At 44.6% G+C, this 23716-nt stretch overlaps 1 protein-coding gene across 1 annotated transcript; it reads left to right on the top strand.

The window, feature by feature from the left end:
• The first annotated feature begins 1188 nt into the window (after positions 1 to 1188).
• On the top strand, positions 1189 to 23581 carry TMX4 (thioredoxin related transmembrane protein 4). Its single transcript, XM_081855693.1, has 8 exons — positions 1189 to 1436; positions 7493 to 7608; positions 9321 to 9366; positions 10762 to 10890; positions 13971 to 14016; positions 16674 to 16775; positions 17343 to 17400; positions 22223 to 23581. Exons 1-8 carry the CDS (start codon positions 1204 to 1206, stop codon positions 22474 to 22476), a joined length of 984 nt encoding a protein of 327 aa, XP_081711819.1. The 5' UTR covers positions 1189 to 1203; the 3' UTR covers positions 22477 to 23581.
• The last annotated feature ends 135 nt before the right edge of the window (positions 23582 to 23716 follow it).

Here is a 23716-nt window from a genome sequence, read left to right as displayed (position 1 = left end):
AAGTCTAGTACCAACTAAGGAAGAATGGCAGTGTAAAATGTTTGAAGACGCTTGCTTCTTGGGAGGAAAGCAATGACAAACCTAGACAGCACCATAAAGAAGGCTGATCGCGAAAGAATTGATGCTTTTTAATTATGGTGCTGGAGGAGACTCTTGAGAGTCCCATGGATTGCAAGATCAAACCTCTCCATTCTGAAGGAAACCAGCCCTGAGTGCTCACTGGAAGGACAGATCCTGAAGCTGAGGCTCCAATACTTTGGCCACCTCATGAGAAGAGAAGACTCCCTGGAAAAGACCCTGATGTTGGGAAAGATGGAGGGCACAAGGAGAAGGGGACGACAGAGGACGAGATGGTTGGACAGTGTTCTCGAAGCTACCAGCATGAGTTTGACCAAACTGCAGGAGGCAGTGGAAGACAGGAGTGCCTGGCGTGCTCTGGTCCATGGGGTCACGAAGAGTCGGACACGACTAAACAACAACAACATCATGCTGAACTGGCTGGTCTGATGATCAGGATAAGAGAAAACGAAGATGAGGAGGAATATACAAGGAGGAATGGATACTGTTTATTGAATATATTAAGAACCAATATAGACAAATACATAACTTATTTTTAATAGATGACAAATTGCATTATTCAAAAGATTACGCGGACTAGCAGAAAAGCAGAGGAACCAGGAAAAGGCTGGAAGGGAAGTCATATGTAGACATCATGTATTTGGCACGAAGTTGCAAATGGGACACGGGGAGGGGGCTAAAGACTCTCTCTGTTCTTGAAATTGCAAATAAAACCCAATTAAAAGGAAGAAAGCATTGGGTAACAGCACGGATGACGCTTCGCGCCACCGAAGTCCCGCCTCCAACAAAGGTCACGCAAACGCCGAGACGTCCGGTACACATGCGCAGCCGACGGGCCTATATACAACCGTGCAAAAAAAAAAAAAAAGCCGGGCTAGATCTTCCCTGTTAACTGCGCAGGAGCTTGGTCCTCACAAAGAGAGAGGAGAGGCGCGCTGCTCTTCAAGCCACTCCCCCCCCTCACTCCAAGCGCGTCACACGAACAGGCACTTCCGCCACTCGCTTCCCCGCACATGGCGGAGGCCGCCCAATGGCAACCGGAAGGGGGGGCTGCGTCGCTGCGTCACGGGAGCGCGGAACTCTACGGGGTGCTTTTTTTTTGGCGGCGGTTTGATTCCTCTCAAGATGGCGGCGGCTTTCCCTCAGTTGTTCTGTTTTCGCCGCAGCCGCTCAGGCTGGGACGGGACGGCGGGAAGGAGAGCGGCGGCGGCGGCCGCTCCGGCCTTGGTGGCGTTGGCGGCCGCCGTCGCCGCCGTCGCCTCGGCTTCGCAGGACCCCGGCGCGGCGGGGCGGCCAGTGAGGGAGCTGAGCGGGTCCAACTGGAGCCTCCTGCTGCAGGGCCAGTGGATGGTCCAATTGTGAGTCGCGGCGGCGTCGCTTGCGGCTCTCCGGGGGCTCTCGGACTACGACTCCCGGCGGCCCCTGCGCGAGCGCGGCCCTCCGGGTCTGGTGGGAGTTGTAGTCCAAAGCTTCCAGGAAGGGCGGGGCGGGGACACCACTAAGCAGGCTGGTTTCAGAATTGCTCAGGATCTAAATGGAGGAAGCTGGACCCTGGTGGGTTTGGAGGCTCCCTCCCTCTTGCTCCTTTGGGCTTCACCGGGCACAATTTATTTATTTTTACATTGATTAAACTTATACCTAGAGAAATGGGAGGGACCCCAGCAGGTCATCTAGTCCAGCCCGCTCCCCTGCCCTGCAGGGATATCAAGATGCCGGCCCTAATGTGATTCAAAACCATACCAGACCCTTCTTCTGGAGTTGATTCAGACTCTCTGATTGTCTTCTGCAATACAGTTAAGGTCATTTCATTTTAGGTGGCTTGCGGGTGGGAGTGCGGGCGTGGGGAGGCACAAGCGTTCATCGTTTTCTTGTTTTGATGCTGGGGATTAAAACAAGGAAACTATGGAGTCCGTCCCAACAAGTCAGCCTGGATAGGTCAGTGGGTTGGAGCGTGGTGCTAATAATGGCAAGGTTGCAGGTTCTGATCCCTGTATGGGACAGCTGCATATTCTTGCATTGCAGAGGGTTGGACTAGATCAATTGTTCCCAACCTTTTTCTGGCCATGCCTCACCTAAGTATCTCTAAAACCCTGACCCCACCCCCACCCCCGTGACATATAATTCTTTTTATTCAAAAAGTGAACTGCTCACGTGGAAGAAGCCTAAAAGGCCATGAACTTGGTCTAACCAGGGGTTGGCAAGGTTCACCAGCCATGGGCTGGATCACTCCCATGGAGATTGACCGTGGGCCGGACTGGCGCAGCGCGGTGCCGAAAATTGCTTCTGCTCATGCCCAGATGCCGAAAATCACGCCTGCACAGAACTGATTTTCGGTGTTTGGACATGCGCAGATGCGATTTCCAGTATCTGCGCATGCACAAACATGATTTCCGGTGCTGCTTGGTGAGTCCCCACGCTACGCTGCGTTTGGCGCAGCACGTGGGGAACTTGCCAAGCGGGTGGCTCAGTTCAGGGGTGGCTCGTGGGCTGGTAAAATGGTCTTTGTGGGCCGCATCTGGCCCATGGGCCTCATGGTGCTGCCCCCTGGTCTAACTCATTCTTGAATTGCCCCCTTGTGGGCTGTGTGCCCCATGTTGGGAACCACGGGTCTAGATGATTCCTCAGCATCCCTTCCAGATCTGCAATTCTAGGATTCTAAGAGGCGTCCAACTTAGAATCATAGAATTATAGAGTTGGAAGGGGGTCCTTTCCACTGTCAAACAGCGTTTACCATCAGAAAATTATTCCTGATGTTGAGGCGGAATCTCCGTTCCTGTAAATCCATGGGTTCGGGCCCTAGCTTCTAGAGCAGGAGAAAGCAAACTTGCTGCATCCTCTATGTGACAGCCCTTTAGATACTAGAAGATGGCTATCCTGTCTCACCTCAGGCTCCTCTTTTCCAGGGTAAACACAGGTAACTCCCTCAAATGTTCCTCACATCCTGCCCTTCCAGGGTTTTTTATGGTGCATTGTTGGTCTTGTTCTGTTTGCTGGTCACTGATTATCAGGCAACATCACTCTCACCTGGTGGCATGGCTTGCGTTTCTTACCTATGCTCCCATCTCAGGGCTGGCCCACTCAGGAGGCCAGGTGAGCTGATGGCCTCCAGACAGCAGCATCCAAGGGACAACAATTCCCAATTTCAATATCACCATCCCGCCTCTGTTCTTGATGCAAATCTCCACTCGCTCCTTCTTCCCTGTTGGGGAGGGTGCGATTTTGTGGGGGATCGATTGCCACAGGTGCTCAATGTATTAGGCCGATCCTGCCTATGAATCTTCATGTCATTTAGAGATGTGTATGCCCATGGCTTTTTTTTTTATTTTAGGGATGTCAAATCCCACCCATAGCTTCTTAAAGGTAAAGGTAAAGGGACCCCTGACTGTTAGGTCCAGTCACGGACGACTCTGGGATTGCGGCGCTCATCTTGCTTTGTTGGCCGAGGGAGCCGGAGTACAGCTTCCAGGTCATGTGGCCAGCATGACTAAGCTGCTTCTGGCGAACCAGAGCAGCGCACGGAAACGCCGTTTACCTTCCTGCCGGAGGGGTACCTATTTATCTACTTGCACTTTGACGTGCTTTCGAACTGCTAGGTTGGCAGGAGCTGGGACCGAGCAACGGGAGTTCACCCCATCGTGGGGATTCGAACTGCCAACCTTCCGAGCAGCAAGCCCTAGGCTCTGTGGTTTAGACCACAGCGCCACCGGCGTCTCCCATAGCTTCTTAGCTACCTAATAATGCGGCACAGCTTTTCTCTTGCCTTGGTAGGCTTGTTGGAGGCGTATTGAAAAAGGAGACACCTTTTTAGGAATTTACAGAAGAGCCCTGTTGGCTTGGGCCAAAGGTCCAGCTAACCTAGCATCCCTGTTTCCCACCGTGACACCCAGCTCCTTATGGGCAACCCCTAGACATGAAGGAAACAGCACCCCCCATATGCTCCCCAGTCATGAGTATTCAGAGGCATATTCTGCCTCAGGTACTGTGAGTAGAAACCATTGATCTCCAAATTCTCTCTCTCTTTCTTTGCATTTAGGGTGTAACTGTATGTAGGGTTTCTGTAGTCATTCTGCCATTTACTTATTTACAAAGTAAATAACTATATCTCTGTATTGCAGATTAAAGGTTAGACGGAGGAAGAACGGCGGATCTGCAAATGGCCACTTACTTTCTGAATTTATGGCCGAGATTGCTTTAAGCGATCTGTGCTATAACTGGTCATTTCATACATCTGACTGGGACAGAGAAGGCTGTCTTAGTTTAGGCCATGCAGGCATAGATAACTTTTTTTTTTTAAAAAAAAGAGAGCAATAGACAGCTTAAAAAATGTTTCACCTGAACCATTTGCATACACATTTTCTAGAGGATGTTTGTTAACATGGCAGCTGGTAACTCAAGCACAGCTTCCTTTTGCACATTTTGGGCCTTCATAGGATGGAATCTAATTTGTATGGAAACTGCTGAAGTGTTGTAAAACCACTTGTTAGAAACTGGAAGACTGACAATCTGCTTACAGCTCCAGTTGATTTTTTGATTTATTTTTTAAAAAAGATAATTTGAATTCAGTGGTACCTCGAGTTAAGTATTTAATTCGTTCCGGAGGTCCGTTCTTAACCTGAAACGCTTCTTAACCTGAAGCACCACTTTAGCTAATGGGGCCTCCTGCTGCCGCCGCGCCGCCGGAGCACAATTTCTGTTCTCATCCTGAAGCAAAGTTCTTAACCTGAAGCACTATTTATGGGTTAGCGGAGTCTGTAACCTGAAGCGTATGTAACCTGAAGTGTATTTAACCTGAGGTACCACTGTAATAGCAATTCAAGAGAGGGATCCACTACAGTTTAAAAGCAAAAAATATTGTGTGAGAAGCTGCTCGTTCAAGAACTTAGCTGTTTTCTAGCAAAGAAATGACAACCACATCTGAAGAAATGTGTTTTATGAGTATAGAGAGGGTATGGCCCCTTTGCGGTTTTCCTGCTTGGATCAGGATCTATGAACTGAATCTAGTTAGACTGCCCAGAGTTATATTTTTGTATAACAGTTTTTAAGGCACTGAAAGTGGCTGTAGTTTGGAATCCAAGGTTTGCTGCAGTTGTCCTCTAAATTTGTCTTTATTCCTAAATGGACAGTTCCTAGAAAGTGTGTGCAACACAAACGCTGCTATTAAATAGCAATAAATCCTTTGGTAAACTTGAACTCATGTTAGTTTACTTTGTGGACAAAGAGGATATTGACAGGCATGTTCTTTAATTATTTATTTTATTATATTATAACAGAATAGTTGGCCTTAAGGGGACATTAACATTGGCCTCTGTCCAGCAGCATATTATCCTGACACTTTCTGCATGGGTAGGGAGCTTCGGATGTTAGCAATTTTGGTGGGATATCCACTGAAGAAGAGGAATTTGGAGGTGGGAACTGTCTAATTCAACTAATGTAAAGGAAGAATCGCAAAATGGTGAGGCATAAAAATGTTCAGGGCAACATTAATATCCTTAAGTTGAAAGGTTAAAATTGGGAGCACACTATTCTCAAATTCTTTTTCATTCAAATTTTTCATTCAAGCTCTCTGGCCAAAAGGTTTCTCAAATATCAATAACAAAGACATTCTCAGCATTCAGGGTTACAGTCTAAAAGACATGTATTTGCTAGTTCAGCTTGCCTCCCACAAGGGTACTCCTACCAAATCACTGTTGCTGCTGTTGATACACAATGGTAACATATGGTTGAAGGTCAATCCAGGCGAGACTGGAGCAATTCATAAGCGTGTGTTCTCACTCACACACTTTCTCAATAGTTTACTTCAAAATAGAAACCTTCCTTGCTAGAGCACACAGCATGTACGTCTGCAGCAAAGCATGTTGCAGGTGTGTATGTGGATGCCACTGATCCCTATTCTGGCAGTGTGTAGCTGAGAGCATGCATGCTCTCTCATACATTTATTTACCAGGTCTTGTTTCACCTTACCCAACCAGCAACCCATCATGTATTATCCAACTGCACATTACTGAGCATATGAGGATTTGGTTGTGCTCATGTCACCCAGCAGCCCACTTGGCCCCAGATACATGCTATATAAACATCAAACATTGAAAAACAAAATATCCTATACAAGCAACAAACCAATAAATCAGTAGAAAATAATAATAATAATAATAATAATAATAATAATAATAATAATAATAATAATAGCGTCTGAAACGAGTGTTGACATTTTGGGTCTGGAAGAGAGCCCATGCTCTGGGTCATCATCATAGAAATAGTTCGTTGTCTTGGATGCCGATACAATGGCCTAGAAATAAATTTCCCGTCCTTTATTTTCTGGTAATTGCAAGAACTGCATGGGGAGTGTATGTAGAGGAAGAAGGCAGAGAAAGTTATGTTTCTGTTTGTTTAGCTTGTGTAGTTTGCTTACCATATATGTTTCTTCTGTCAAGACAAAGTGGCTTACATTAAAAGATAAAAAGACACCAAAACAAGAATTTTAACTATCATTCTGTTATGTACACTATATTCAGCCGCAATGGAAACAATTAGAATACAGCAACTTAGTTTTAAAAATCCAATAGATAGCTTTTGATATGTGAGAGGCAGCTGCTAATAGTCTGAAGATCGGCAAATAGGGCTCCAAGTGTATATTCATCAAGAGGGAGATTTGCAGTCTTGCTGCCACCAGTGAGATGGCCCTGTTCTTGTGCCTGCCTGTCGGATCTCGTTTTTTCAGGCTGGGGAACCTCTGGATGTTGTTAGACTCGATTCCCATCATCCCCAGCCTGGCCAGTGGTCAGTGATGACAGGAGATCTGGTCCAGCAACAGCTGGAGGGTCACATATTGCCCCCCTTTGTGCCAGTCTTATATGAATGGACACCACAGCTGAGCCTAAAAGGCCAGCCAGGTTCATATGGGAATATTTCTGAGGTGGCTTGGTCTGAAGCCATTAAAGGCAAACACCAAGGCTTTGAAACAGGTCAGGAAACAAACGGGCAATCCATTCAGGTGATACAAGACTGGAGTTGCTCGCTTTCTTGCTTCTAGTGCCAGAAAGCATTTTGTGCCAGGTGGAAGTCTTAGGACTACTTTTAAAGGCAGCAAACATGACAGTAACCTCGTATGGAGTAATGTGGCAGAAATATACAGGCAGCTCCAAATTTACACGGGGGTTATGTTCCAAAGCACTGTGTGTTTAAGTGAGATTGTGTATATTTGAAACACCCCACTCCACCTCGTTTTGTGGCATTTTTGTGATGTTTTCGGGTCACTTCCGGGTTTGGTGTGATGTAGCACACACATTGCACGTGCCTAAATTGTTCTCTGCCTATGACTGATATTCCTCAGGGAATTTCCCATTGGTGATACATTGCAGACTTTCCAGATATGGAAATGTGTGCAATCACTAAATCATGTTGTCACTTTCCTTAGCTATGCCCCTTGGTGTCCCGCTTGTCAGGAGATGGAATCGGCATGGGAGGCTTTTGCAGAAAACAGCAAAGACCATGAACTCAGTGTAGGCAAGGTGGATGTCACTCAAGAACCAGGTAAGCCAAAATTCTCTTTTTAGTGGGGAACTTTAATACAAATATATTTACATGCTTGTTTTCAATAGGGTATTCCTTATGCATTGTTAATTTATGGAACTGAAAATCCAGCATTTCCTTTCAAATTCTAGACATTACTTCTTCAGCAGGTGTGGCAAACCTCTGGCTGCAGGGCTCCCATCTGGCCTGGGAGGGTATTTTCCCCAAACCACAGCTGCTTATTTTTTGTCATACGTGGGGCAGATTGAATGAATGAATGAAAATTTATTTGCGTCAGCCATCGGCCATAGCAACAAAAGAACATTGCGATATACACAGAACAAAATAAAAGTCGATTATATAAAACACAGTTTAGAGTCCTGAATCAGCTGTCAAATAGTGGACCTTATTCTGATTGCTCCAGCTAAAAACATTGCAACCTTTGCTGTCATCTGTTCCTCTTGATCTGCCAGGAGAAAGGACACTGTGGCAGTGGTTGGGCGACTCAGAATGGACAATAAAAGAGGGGTGGCAATCTTGTTCCTCAGGTCTTTGTAAAGAGTGCACGCCAGGAGGGCATGTGCCACTGATTCGGTACTGCCATCTCTGCAGGGACATAAGCATTTTTCGTGTGGACATAAGCATTTTTCGGTTGGGGGAAGCCGCCAGGTCCCCAACTCTGTACTATGGCATACATTGTTAACTAGACATATTTTAACTCTGTACTGGAACATTGCTGCTATTGTGGGAATATGATAACTACAAGTTAACTTGAGCGTTTGGCTGGACGAGCTGGAACACGGTGTTCTTTGATGTATTCAATTTGCCCCAGATGGCAAGAGGTCTGGGAACCCTTTATGTAAATTTTCTACCCTTGACCTGAGTTGTGCTACTGCTCATCTGCTCACTTAAAGTTAGCAGTGCTTTTATGCATGCTAACTAAAGGATGTTCAGAGTTTTGCTGGAGGACATCTTTAAAGTTATCCATTAAAATGAGGAAATAATTGAATCTGAAGAGTAGGAGTTGTCACCTAATTGTAAGTGAGGCTTTGAGGCTTGGGCAAAAATATCAGTATGAATTTCAAGAGAAGCTAAAGGAGTTTTGATTAGGAAAAGTTCTTGCTGGGTGTGCGTGTCTTTTGCCTTAACCATACATGCTGCTGCAGGTAGCTCACAAAAACACATACTGATAACATCTTTGCATTTAATTCAGTGATTGGTTATTCATGCTCCAACTTCACTTGTTGCTCCTCCCTTGGTGATGGTGATTAACATTTTCAGCCATTCCACCACTGCATGTCACTAATGGCTATTAGTTTTTTGTTCCGTTTCTTTATAAGATTTGTTGTTCCTTTTGTTGTAGAGATAAAGCCAGTTGTGCAGTATCTGCAGCTATAGTTCCACCCCTCCTTTGGAAGGCAATTGCTGTCGCTCAGTTTAATAGCAATCTGTGTGGCCTGCTTTACGTTGGCCCATACAAATCTATCATATGCTGATTGATAACCAGATTTTTATTTATTTATTTAAATTGAATTTTTAAAATAAAATGCTTTTGGAGGAAAAATCTTTCTAAAGACAGTTTTCTATTTAAGTTGCATTATAGTCCGAAGGCTATCCATCAGGCATTAATTAATTAATTAATTAATTGATTTGGTTTGTTATACGACTGTGTTTAGGAAAGCAGAATAATGTCCTGGGGGGAAACTACTGAAAATACTTTTTTACTTCCTTAGGCGTAAGTGGTCGCTTCTTTGTTACGACACTCCCCACGATTTACCAGTAAGTACCTCATTTCATTTGTCTGACAATGGCAACCATTTGCTATTGGAAGACAGTACCTGTCTGTGCCAGTTTTCGGGGGCTGGGATATTGTTAGGTTAAGCAGAACAACAGAGGTCATGGAAAAACGTGGGCCAACTGTTGGTGTTCTGGAGAATATAGCAACTGTCTCCTGGTATGCCCTGTAGATGACGTTAAGGTCCATAAATAATACTTTGGAAGTCCCGAGCCCCAAGGAGGTTAGATTGGCCTCAACCAGGGCCAGGGCCTTTTCAGCTCTGGCCCCGGCCTGGTGGAACGCCCTACCTCAGAAGATCAGGGCCCTGTGTGATTTGACACCTTTCTGCAGGGCCTTCAAGATGGAGCTGTTCCGCCTGGCCTCTGGGCTGGACTCAGTCTAACCCCCCCTCTCATTTTTTATTTTATTTTTTTGGATGGAACCCCTATTATGGGATTTGTATATAAATTTTCCCTCGGCTCTTTTTGCTGACCCATATAGGACCAGCATGGATAGTTGGCCCCAGTGAATATTTGACGTTTTCTCCCCTTATGGCTTTGATCTATAGGCTACCACTAAAACGAGGCTGCATTTTAAGCTGGATTTTAAACTGTATTCTAACTTATATTTTAATCAGCTCTTTTATTTTTAATGTTTTTACTGTATTTATATTCAGTGTTAGCCGCCCTGAGCCCGGTCTTGGCCGGGGAGGTTGAGGTATAAATAATAATAATAATAATAATAATAATAATAATAATAATAATTATTATTATTATTATTATTATTATTATTACCTCAGTGGAGCTATAGCTGAGGCTCTGAGTGTGTTGGAATTAAAGGTTTTTCAGGCTCAAAGGTGCACTGTTCTCTCCACAGTTCTGGCGCAGATAAAACAGGAATCCCTTTAAATAAAGTAACAGTGAGGGACCACAAATGATTCTCCCTGCAGCATCTTCTATTAACGCTGCAGATGAAGCGACACAGTAGTTCCTCCTCCTCCTTCTTCAAATAATGATTTTTATTAAATATTTTCATGAACTACAAAAGAACATGCAACGTCTCTCTCTCTTTTTTTGATCAGATTATAAAGTCTTTTGGTTACTTTCAATGTAAGACAATATGATATCCAGAGGTAGGGGGAGAGAGGGGTGATAAACTTGCACACTATTTTTTTCCCTTTGTTTTTCCAACTTGCTATATATGTGAGGTTTTTATGTCAGCATCATTTCTCTTCTGTACATTTGTTGGTTTACATGGGCAGTGAGAGGGGGTCCCAGGGTGTGGTTGTTGGCCTTTGATTAACAGCAGTGAGATTCATTTCCATGTGTGGAAGGGGGGGTAACCATAGCTCCTTCTGTGTGTTTTGGTTTTATACAATTACCTATTTTTGATTTCAGCGCAAAGGATGGAGTGTTTCGAAGATACCGTGGCTTGAGGACGCTGGAGGACTTAGAAGCCTATATCCTGGAGAGAAAGTGGGAAGCTGTAGAACCTGTGGCTGGATGGAAGTCGCCCTCATCTATTACGTAATTGCGTTACAGCACCTTGTCTTGTTGAAATTGCATCTTTATATATTTTTGCAGGCGGGGGGGGGGGGAGTTGAAAACTAGCTTTAATTATTCCAGCTCAGGGGTCAGCAAACTATTTCAGCAGGGGGCCGGTCCACTGTCCCTTAGACCTTGTGGGGGGCCGGACTATATATATTTTTGGAGGGGGAATGAACAAATTCCTATGCTCCATAAATAACCCAGAGATGCATTTTAAATACAGTGGTGCCTCGCAAGACGAAATTAATCCATTCCGTGAGGCTCTTCATATAGCGGTTTTTTCGTCTTGCGAAGCAAGCCCATTGACAGCTTAGCGGATTAGCGCTATTAGCGGTTTAGCGGCTTTTAGCGATCAGCTGTTAAGCGGCTTATCAGCGGATCAGCTGATAAGCGGTTTAGCGGCTTAGGGAAAGGGGGAAAAAAGGGGGAAAAACCCGCAGGAACTCGCAAGACATTTCGTCTTGCGAATCAAGCCCATAGGGAAATTCGTTTTGCGAAGCGCCTCCAAAACGGAAAACCCTTTCGTCTAGCGGGTTTTCTGTCTTGCGAGGCGTACGTCTAGCGGGGCACCACTGTAAAAGGACACATTCTATGCATGTAAAAACATGCTGATTCCCAGACCGTCCACAGGCCGAATTTAGAAGGCGATTGGGCTGGATCCGGCCCCCAGGCCTTAGTTTGCCTACCCATGGTTTAAATCAGGGGTCAGCAAACTTTTTCAGCAGGGGGCCGGTCCACTGCCCCTCAGACTTTGTGGGGGGCCAGACTATATTTTGAAGGGGGAAAAATAAATGAATTCCTGTGCCCCCCAAATAACCCAGAGATGCATTTTAAATAAAAGGACACATTATACTCATGTAAAAACACCAGGTAGCCCCACAAATAAGCCAGAGATGCATTTTAAATAAAAGGACACATTCTACTCATGTAAAAACACCAGGCAGGCCCCCAAATAACCCAGAGATGCATTCTAAATAAAATGACACATTCTACTCATGTAAAAACATGCTGATTCCCGGACCGTCCGTGGGCCAGATTTAGAAGGCAAATGGGCCGGATCTGGCTCCCAGGCCTTAGTCTGCCTACCCATGTTTAGCTCCTTAACATTTAGCGTGACTTTCTGTGGTGAGTATTTCCCCAGCCCATATCATTGGCTACCACTCACTGGTAGGGAATGTGCCACACTTATGACATCAGAAAACAGCTAATTGTTCTAGATGTCATGGAATGAGTGATTTGAATGTTCACTTGCTGCTCGGACACTAGCCACTTGCTTGTAGTAACTAAGTGTATTAATATTATTTTTATTAAATTTATTCATTTGGTTTTTCAAATTAAGGTTTTACAATCAGATATCCAACATACATCATAAAAACAAGATGTCAAAGAATCTCCTGGACTCCCCTCCTCCCCTTTGTGGGTCCTATTGTTAATCATTTCCTCCTGCATCTTTTATTATAATCCAAATCTTTTACATCTCCATTATATCTAAAATTCACCATTCTAACTTACAATGGTATTTAAGATAAATTATAATTTCCCCCATTCCTTATTAAAATTTTGGTCCTCCTGATTTCTTATTCTTCCAGTCATTTTTGCCTTTTCAGCATAATCCATCTGCCATTTTATGTAGCCAGGACTTTATCTTCTTTCCATCTCTGGGCCAATAGCATCCGCGCAGCCGTGGTCGCATACATAATCTTTTCTGCTCCATTGGGATTTTGGCACCTAGAATTCCTAAAAGAAAGCCTTCAGGTTTTTTAGAAAAAAGTAATTTTAATTTTTCCCCCCAATTCATTATATATCATTTCCCAAAATTCTTTTACTACCTTTAAGTGTATTAATATTGAGTAGTGAGACCCAATGAGGATAAAATATGGTGATAAAATGGTAATGGTAAAATATGAGGCACAATAGAGCACAATTGAGTAATGAGGCACGGTTTTTGCAGTTTTTACCTGAGAAACCGGCTGCTTCTCTGTGAAAATCTGTTTAACTCTTTGCGCGAAACTGTCATAGGAAGGTAAGAACCTTCTACAGTGATCTATGAACTATTACAGACAGTCAAATGACTTGTTCTTGTCTTCAGAGCACATCACCTAGCTCTTGTTGTTTAGTCGTTTAATCGTGTCCAACTCTTTGTGACCCCATGGACCAGAGCATGCCAGGCACTTCTGTCTTCCACTGCCTCCCGCAGTTTCGTCAAACTCATGCTGGTAGCTTCGAGAACACTATCCAGCCATCTCGTCCTCTGTCGTCCCCTTCTCCTTGTGCCCTCCATCTTTCCCAACATCAGGGTCTTTTCCAGGGAGTCTTCTCTTCTCATTAGGTGGCCAAAGTATTGGAGCCTCAGCTTCACGATCTGTCCTTCCAGGGCTGATTTCCTTCAGAATGGATAGGTTTGATCTTCTTGCAGTCCATGGGACTCTCAAGAGTCTCCTCCAGCACCATAATTCAAAAGCATCAATTCTTCGGTGATCAGCCTTCTTTATGGTCCAGCTTTCACTTCCATACATCACTACTGGGAAAACCATAGCTTTAACTATTCGGACCTTTGTTGGCAAGGTGATGTCTCTGCTTTTTAAGATGCTGTCTAGGTTTGCCATTGCTTTTCTTCCAAGAAAAGAAGATGAACCTGAGGGGCTTATCTTCCAGCGTCATAACTTTTATATACCTGTTGTTTTTGTCCATGGAGTTTTCTTGGCAGGGATACTGGAGTGGCTTGCCGGTTCCTGCTCCAGGTGGATCACGTTTGGTCAAAACTCTCCACTATGACCTGTCCATCTTGGGTGCCCTGCTTGGCATAGTTCATAGCTTCTCTGAGTTATTCAAGCCCCTTTGCCATGGCAAGGCAGTGATCCACGAAGGGGACCTAGCTCTTATAATGGTTAAAACACATAATTTCTGTCATTATCCCTACTACACTGTTAAATTATGGTGCAGATGGTCAAAGATTAGTGCAGATCAAGAAGGATGTGACATAGAACACGCAAGAATACTTAATTTGTCGTGCTTTATCCATTGACATTGGTATAAACCAGATATTTGTTCTTTATTAGGATGCATGGAATGGCAGGACTCTTTCATTTATCTGCATGGATCAGGGTGAGTAAATGTTCCCCAATTAATTCTATATCATAAGTAGCTTGCACAATGCATTGTCAATGGCATTGTCATGGAACTAATGGTATAACCCCATACTTAATGCTAATGAAATGTGAGGTTAGCTCTGTATCCCATGGAGAAGCCTTTGTACTTTTCAGAACTCAGTTCATACGCTGTTGGCTAATTTACTTTATTTCAGCTATATAGTAAATTTCAAAACGGTGGTGGGTTATCATATCAGAACTTCTGTACTCTAGTAATTGAACACTAGCTGTTGGAATGGGAAATTTATGAGGCTGTCACAAGCAAACCCTTGGAAAGGACTCATATTTACCATATTGCATGCTTAAATTCTAGTCACCAGAATATGCTGCAAGAGGCTTTTTTTTTTAAAAAAAGCAAGGAGTACAATTTCCACTCTGATAATTACAGTGTGCAGTGACATTAACTAGTTTGTAGCTGGCTTTAATTTTTTACCAAACTGCATTTATTTATTTTCATAATTTATATCATGACCTTCAGTGTAAGTTTATGTTCCCAGGGAGGCTAACAGTGCTGTAAGAAACAATCACGGGGAGACATGGCTAGTCCTGACATAGTTAGGTTTTAGGTGGAAATTAAAGGCATGCCTGTTTTTCCAGGCTCTTGGTAGATAATGTAGACAAGAATTTACTGCAGAGACTGTTGTTTATCTTTTGCTGTTTTAGCTGTTAGTTGTGTTGCTATAATTAAAAAAAAAAATATTATTGCTGTATTGCATTTTATCATGTTGCACTCTGAGAAAGGAATACTGGGGTCTTGATGTTGTTGTTGATGACAATGCTGCAAAAAAATAGAAAATAAACCATGTAAATTAACACAGCAGCTGTCCATCCAGGTAGAGTAGCTTAGGTTTTATTATTTACCATACTTTTCCGTGTATGACTAGGTTTTCTTTTAACTAAAAAAAAAATGTTTAGAAGGGGGGGTTGTCTTATACATGGGGGCAATCTCCCCCCATTTTCTTAATTTTGAGTCCCCCAAAATAGGGGGTGTCTTATATATGGGGGCGTGTTATACACAGAAAAATACGGTAAGTTAAAAAATGTGGGTATAGCCAGTTATGTCAATCCATGAGTGGGAAAAAAAAATGCCTTTCCTCTCCTGTCCTCTCCTTCCAGCCCCGCCCTTGTAACCCCTCCACAGATTTGGGAGAATAAAGGGAAGTCTTGTTACACAAGTAGGTTTCAGCACAGGTTGTGTGCTAATGTGAGCCGTCCTTAAAGCCTGGGCAGCAGAGATGTGTTAAGTCTGTATGATAACAATAGTAAAATTTATATCTGAGCAGCATGGACTTGGACTGCATGGTTTTGCTAGACCTGCTAACTGTACTTCCACACACAATGTGTGTTTTACTGCATGTCGTTGTTGTTTAGTTGTTTACTCGTGTCCGACTCTTCGTGACCCCATGAATCAGAGCACGCCAGGCACTCCTGTCTTCCACTGCCTCCTGGGGTTTAAATTTAGAATTCTTTGTACTATTAAAGTTGTAACGGAAAACATGGTCATAATTTCCCCCTCCCCCTGCAGGCAGAAATGCTTGTTCAGATGACTTACTTGTGATAGATAGCTGTTTTTGTGAAACAAGTCTTGCCATCCATCCAAAACGTAATATGGGAAATATCCGTAAATATGTATGGTTTCTATTCTTATCTGTGGAATATAAACCATGTGACATTTTAGACAGGCCCGAAGGCCAAATTGCATGGCATGAAATTATAATTATAATAAGTGCAGAGCTTGCCACTGCTTTCTGAGAGGGTGTTCATCCAGAGAAATCTATCATTACATCATTCTGGCCTGCCTACGGTCAGATTAATTTTCTGGCAAATTGTAACTGTGATGGCACTTGCATGCAAATTCAGGGTTTAGATCAGCTTGTTTTCCAGTTGGTGTTGAACAGTTGGACCATAGTACAACAGGTGAGGTGTAAGGAAGCATTTTATCTATAAGCTGCACATTTGTATATTGAGTGAGATGATGAATACTAACACCAGCTATATTGATACTATTCTGTTTCCTGGTGTCTGTGAGATAGCATTTTCGACCATTTAAACCGCTTTAAGTTAGAGAGAACGTGGAATTCTACAAATGTGTTCTATAACCACATGAATTGCTACTTCAGATTGTTTCTTAGGATGGAGATGGTCAGCTTGATATTGATTGATATTAATTGTTAATGATGAATTGGGGGGAATGAAGTCCTCAGGGATTACTTAAAAAATCAAAAAGCCTCGTTAGGGAGACAAAAGACTAAAGACCCAGAAGAAAAAAAGAATAGATTCGCATATAATCTGAGTCCCAATTTGTATTTCTGGTCTAAAATAACTGGTTTTCCACTCTGTCTTCTGGTGCAAAGTATATAGGCTTTTCATCACAGAAATGCCAAAATGACATTACTTTGCTGTCATCCTAGCAAATAGTAGTTTTCGATGGATGTTCAGACTGTGTGCAACTCATTTGAAACTGCTTCAGACTAGTAAGAATTTGTTTTCTCTTTTGGTTAGTGACTAAGGATTTTTTTGAAAGTAAAGACAATCAATTGATTTGTCTGAATGTCATGTCCGGTACTAAAATCCCACTTTTATTTTAAGCTGTTTGTTTGTCTCCTTTTATAGCAAATCCACAACTACTTAACAGTCACTCTTGGAATTCACGTTTGGGGTTCTTATGCAGTCTTCATATTGGCCACTTTATTGATTGGTCTAATCCTGGGCTTGGTAAGATTTATATATATATATATATATATAATTAAACAGAATTGTAGGCAGTCTTTACTGTAGATAATACAGCAATCACATCAGCCTAGAAGTTTGTAGTGGGCTTAGCCATTTGTGATTTTTCAGTGTTAAGGTTCACCTTCCATCCTACCATTCTGGAGAAACCAGAGCAGCGCACGGAAACACCGTTTACCTTCCCGCTGAAGGTATTTATCTACCTATTTATCTACTTGCACTTTGATGTGCTTTTGAACTGCTTGGTTGGCAGGAGCAGGGACCGAGCCACGGGAGCTCACCCCGTTGTGGGGATTCGAACCGCTGACCTTCTGATCGGCAAGTCCTAGGCTCTGTGGTTTAACTCACAGCGCCACCTGCGTCCCTTATAAAATTAAATTACAAGTGTGCTAAAGATACAGCCATTGCACCTCTGTGGATATGTAGCGCTGAGATACAGGTGAATGGTAAAACCCCAAAAATTTCTTAAAGAATAGCGTTCAGACATGAAGAAAGCTGGTTTGGTTGGAGAGCTTGTGGGTTGCCTTTGTAATACTTTTTCCTTTCCTTCAGATACTGGTTTTACTTACAGACTGCATTTTCCCACCTAAGTCCGAATTGGAAGATTCTGGTAAGTATGTAATAAAAAAACTAAGCTCAGTGTACAATTTTGCGAGGCAAACTGCATCATTAATGAAAGGCAGATAACCTAAAATGTAATGTTTTCAGCTGTTCATGTAAAGTTTGGTTTGAAAACTAGACATTCTGTTTCCAATAGTGATCAGATTTCTGTATGCAAGTGTTAAAGGAGTTGACATGGCCAGTTTTTGATATGAAAGTTTGAATAGTATTTGAATTGTGGGATACCAGTTAATTTACTAAGCAAGTGATACTGCGCCTGTGAAGAGATGAGTCCTTTTCCAAATTGGAAATAGATAGGTGCAATGTTTTTCAAGTACTGTAAGCAGCATGAGAGTAGCTGTTGGGCTGGTGACACTTGAAATGTGTAATGGGTCTTCCTAACCAAGTATGAAGAAGTGTGTGCATTTATAAAAATTAAGTGGAGTTGAAGGTAAATAGTTTGCTTGGACAATTGGGATATTCAAGATCTGTGGCACATTAATAATCTGCATTTTAAAAAGACATTACAGTGGTACCTCAGGTTAAGTACTTAATTCGTTTCTGAGGTCCGTACTTAACCTGAAACTGTTCTTAACCTGAAGCACCTCTAGCTAATGGAGCCTCCTACTGTCGCTGCGCCGCCAGAGCACAATTTCTGTTCTCATCCTCAAGCAAAGTTCTTAACCCGAGGTACTATTTCTGGGTTAGCGGAGTCTGTAACCTGATGCGTATGTAACCTGAAGCGTATGTAACCCGAGGTACCACTGTATTGTAATGTCAACTGTGATACATAAAGAATGCTACCAAAAGAATGTATTGCCAAATAGGTTTGCTGAAGACTGCAGCCTTATTTTCAACTGGGGGAAAATATTGGATGGCTGGTAGAAGAGGAACAGGCAAAATCAGGGACTTAAAGCATTTCCACTTGCAAAGGAGGATGAATAATAATAATAATAATAATAATTTATTATTTGTACCCCGCCCATCTGGCTGGGTTTCCCCAGCCACTCTGGGCGGCTTCCATAAAAACCAGAAATACACTAAAATATCACAGATTAAAAACTTCCCTGAACAGGGCTGCCTTAAGATGTCTTCTGAATGTCAGGTAGTTATTTATTGCTTTGACATCTGATGGGAGGGCGTTCCACAGGGCGGGTGCCACTACCGAGAAGGCCCTCTGCCTGGTTCCCTGTAGCTTTGCTTCTCGTAATGAGGGAACCGCCAGAAGGCCCTCGGCGCTGGACCTCCGCGTCCGGGCAGAACAATGGGGGTGGAGACGCTCCTTCAGGTATACTGGGCCGAGGCCGTTTAGTGCTTTAAAGGTCAACACCAGCACTTTGAATTGTGCTCGGAAACGTACTGGGAGCCAATGTAGGTCTTTCAAGACCGGTGTTATGTGGTCTCGGCGGCCACTCCCAGTCACCAGTCTAGCTGCCGCATTCTGGATTAGTTGTAGTTTCCGAGTCACCTTCAAAGGTAGCCCCACGTAGAGCGCATTGCAGTAGTCCAAGCGGGAGATAACTAGAGCATGCACCACTCTGGCGAGACAGTCCGCGGGCAGGTAGGGTCTCAGCCTGCTTACCAGGTGGAGTTGGTAAACAGCTGCCCTGGATACAGAATTGACCTGCGCCTCCATGGACAGCTGTGAGTCCAAAATGACTCCCAGGCTGCGCACCTGGTCCTTCAGGGGCACAGTTACCCTATTCAGGACCAGGGAGTCCTCCACACCAGCCCGCCCCCTGTCCCCCAAAAACAGTACTTCTGTCTTGTCAGGATTCAACCTCAATCTGTTAGCCGCCATCCATCCTCCAACCGCCTCCAGGCACTCACACAGGACCTTCACCGCCTTCACTGGTTCTGATTTGAAAGAGAGGTAGAGCTGGGTATCATCTGCATATTGATGGACACCCAGTCCAAACCCCCTGATGATCTCTCCCAGCGGCTTCATATAGATGTTAAAAAGCATGGGGGACAGGACAGAACCCTGAGGCACCCCACAAGTGAGGGCCCAGGGGTCTGAACACTCATCCCCCCCCACCACTTTCTGAACACGGCCCAGGAGGAAGGAGCGAAACCACTGTATAACAGTGCCCCCAGCTCCCAGCCCCTCTAGACGGTCCAGAAGGATGTTATGGTTGATTGTATCAAAGGCTGCTGAGAGATCCAGCAGAACTAGGAAACAACTCTCACCTTTGTCCCTAGCTCGCCGGAGATCATCAACCAGCGCGACCAAGGCAGTTTCAGTCCCATGATGAGGCCTGAATCCCGATTGGAAGGGATCCAAATGGTCCGCATCCTCCAGGTGTGCCTGGAGTTGTTCAGCAACCACGCGCTCAATCACCTTGCCCAAGAATGGAAGATTTGAGACTGGGCGATAGTTGGCCATACTGGCCGGGTCTAAAGATGGTTTTTTAAGAAGCGGTTTAATGACCGCCTCTTTCAGCGGATCTGGGAATGTTCCCTCACAGAGGGAAGCATTCACCACCCCGCAGAGCCCATCGCCCAGCCCTTCCCGGCTTGCTTTTATTAGCCAGGATGGGCAAGGATCCAGGAAACAGGTGGTTGGTTTTACGCATCCAAGCAGCCTGTCCACATCCTCGGGGGTAATGGATTGAAATTGATTCCATGCAGCTTGACCAGACAGAGCTCTAGCACTCTCCCGCCCCAGCCCTGCTCCCACGGTGGTGTCTAGCTCCTTCCGAATATGAGTGATTTTATCTGCAAAAAACTTTGCAAAATCGTTGCAGGAGATCTTGGGGTCTTTACAAAGCCCCGGTGGTAAAGGTGGTTCCGTTAAATTACGAACCACTTGAAAAAGTCTCCTGCTACTATTTTCTGCAGATGCAATAGAGGCAGTGAAGAAAGTCTTCTTCGCCGTAGCTATCGCCACTTGGTAGGCTCGACGTTGAGCTCTAACCTGTGTCCGGTCAGATTCGGAGTGAGTTTTTTGCCACCGACGCTCTAGCCGTCTCAGCGATTGTTTCATCGCCCTCAGCTCCGAAGAAAACCACGGAGCTGTCCGGGCTCCATGCAATTGGAGAGGGCGCTTCAGAGCCAGACAGTCGATAGCCCTGGTTAACTCCGCATTCCAGCGGGCCACCAGGGAATCAGCTGAAAGGCCATCAACATGGGATAAAGCATCCCCTACCACTCTCTGGAAACCATTTGGATCCATTAAGTGGCGGGGGCGGGCCATCCGAATTGGTCCCACCTCCCTGCAGAGGGGAAGGGTCGCGGAGAAGTCCAGTTGCACCAGGAAGTGATCTGACCATGGCACTTCTTTTGTTTCACTTTTACTTAGTGTCAGATCACCCACGTCACTAGAGGTGAACACCAGGTCTAAGGCATGTCCATGACTATGAGTTGGGCCAAACTTATTCAGGGACAGCCCCATGGAGGCCATGCTTTCCACGAAGTCCCAAGCAGCACCTTGTAAGGCCGTGTCGGCATGGATGTTAAAATCCCCTAGGACAACCAAATTAGGTGTCTCCAGGAGAAAATCCGCCACGACCTGAAGCAGCTCAGACAGGGAATCCTTGGTGCAGCGGGGAGGTCGGTACACCAAAAGGAATCCTGTACTGCCCCTATTGCCCAACTTCCAGAACATACACTCAGAAAACTGGATCTTCCCAGTAGGACGCCTGGTTCAAGCTAGTGACTTCCTAAAAATCACTGCAACCCCCCCCTCCCCGCCCACATGACCTGGGTTGCTGTACGTAAGAGAAGCCTGGTGGGCAAGCAGCGGCAAGGACAGGCCCATCTGCTTCCTCCAACCAGGTCTCTGTCACACATGCCAGGTCAAATCCTCCATCCACAATCAGGTCGTGGATGGCAGTGGTTTTATTTATCATTGACCTGGCATTACACAGCAACACCTTCAGGTCATGTAGGTTTCCCCTGTTGATTCCAGTATCCATCCGGTCAAGGCCAGACCCGGAGGCAGGGATAGTCTTCAAACAACGACTAAACCTGCCTCCTCGGTAATGACATGGTCTGGTCTTAGTGTAACTCCGCCTCCTGCCCATGATCACCGAGATCGGATGTCCCAGTGCTTCCCCCCCTGTGGAACTTGTCCCAGCCATCGTGTTGGCTGGGGCCCCACTCCCAGGCAGCCCTGATCTAGCCCCTTCAAAACAAAACACAAACTATACAGAACCAATAAAACAACAACAACAACAAAAAGGAACAGAACAATTATACTAAAATTAATCCCCAACCAAATATCCATCCCACCCACCCCCAACAATGGAAAAAAAGAAATAAAGAAATAAAAATTTAAATTGCCACCGACTGCTTGAGGACATTTTAAAGCACATTAACCACCTGGAACAGGGAAGCAATGGCAGAACACTTCCCACCCTTCCCCAAGAGTTTGTTCCAAAAGTTTGTTCCTGGGCCACCCCCCCCCCGGGCCAGTTGGAAAAGGCCCTGGAAGGGAGCAGGCCCTGCAGTCCTCACCCAGCCGATGGTCCGAGGCCTCACTGCAGCAGGAGTCTCTTTATAGCCAGGAGAGAGGGCCTGGGCCACGCCCCCTGGGCCAGTTGGAAAAGGCCCTGGAAGGGAGCAGGCCCTGCAGTCCTCACCCAGCGTGTGAATGAGTATCTGCGTGTGGGAGAGATATTAGAAGGGTAGTGGTCTGGCCCTTTTAGGTAATGCCAATTTGCAAGGTGATGCAGTTATGGCACGTGTGGTCTGCTTCTTCACAGCAAGCATAAGAAGAATGACAGAATATAGGAGAGCCACCAGATGGAGGCTGTTGAAGATTTTAAGTTTAACAGCAACTTTAACATAATGTATATCAGTTTTTTTTTCTCAATTCTTCCTGCCAACAGACTTGGTGGACCGCAGTGATGATAAAACAGAGGAGCAACAGGAGACAGCAGAGCATATAGCCGAAGAACCAGTTGCAGAAAAAGGTTTGTCTGATGGAGAAGATGAGGAAGATGAGTCTCAGGGAAACTTTTCGGAGGACTCTGCAGTTGAAGGATCTGAGACTGAAAATGACTCTGAGCACCATGCATCTGACAAAGTGGAGCAAAGCTCTCTAAGGCAACGTAAAAACCAGGTGGAGGCTGATGGACTATAGTGCAATTAGCTGTGTATGTACTTTTATCTGGACCAAAGAAGCATCGGGGACCATCCTTGATTGCAGCTGAAGCCAAACACTTGACCTGTAAACTGTTACAGTTAAATCCATGCTTTGTGTCGGAAGGCTGCTTGCTGTCATTGTCTTTAGGGCCAGTAATTTCTGGAAGATACATTTTTAATGTTCAGATTGAAGCCATGACAATCACGTAACTTTGATTTTGTACTAAGTGCAGGGGTGGTGTCGATGAGAAGCGTTAACTTTTGGCTAGGATGACATAGGCAAGGCACACTGCACACAGATATAATTTTTGTGTTTCAGTATTATGTGCTTACAGATTTTAGTTAATCTAAGGCATTCTTTGGTCTTTGTTGGCACAAGCTAGTCAGCCATGGAATTCAAAGCTTTCTGTAAAAACCCTATAGTAGTTCCTTGTTAGATATAAGGCAGCTTCCATTATTATCAGTGAAGAATTCACTTGCATATACATGCAGTGCACCGTTATTTTTGAAGTGGTTAAATGCATAGATTGCATATAAGAACACATCGGAGGTGCTTACCGTATTTTTCTCTGTATAAGACAAGGATTTTGTATTAAGAAATGTTAAAAATTTGGGGTTGTCTTATACACGGATTGTGCAGAGGGGGGATGGGCGATTGGTTGCAGTCGCGAGCAGGAGATTGTCAGCAGCTATTGGGCGATTGATTTGTGGGTGTGTCAAGGGCTGTTGTCGATTGGCTGCCCCTGCGTCAATTGGGTGGGCGATTGGCGGCTTTTGCGTCACTTTTGATTTCAATTGTTTTTGAGTCGGGTGAGCATTTTTCGGCAACCTCACCCCACAAAAGCTCAACAGCTGTGGGCAATCCCCCAAAAAAGCTCAACAACTCTACAACTCTTGACAATTTCCCCCCATTTTCTTAATTTTGAGTCCCCCAAAACAGGGGGCATGTTATACACAGAAAAATATGTTACTTGCAGTTGCCTGGTGTACATCTGCAACATGTAAACAGCACAGCTCCCAGTGCAACAAATAGTGTAAGTTTATAAACCTACAAATTTTATTTTGGATGTGCTGATTTGTCTCGAAAAAGCATTTTAAAACTATGCACTATCTATTTCTTGTTGTTAGTGTATCAGGCTTCCATATGGGTTGCCCAAACGCTTGTCTGTAAGGTGAACTCGCTTCCTAGTTCTCTGACCATATATGAGGCTCTCCAGGTTACTCAATGTGGCTTTGAT

The sequence above is a fragment of the Podarcis erhardii genome, assembly GCF_964252035.2.
Source record: "Podarcis erhardii genome assembly, chromosome: 3".
NCBI classification, from domain to species: domain Eukaryota; kingdom Metazoa; phylum Chordata; class Lepidosauria; order Squamata; family Lacertidae; genus Podarcis; species Podarcis erhardii.
This window is presented reverse-complemented; position numbering and strand designations above follow the sequence as displayed.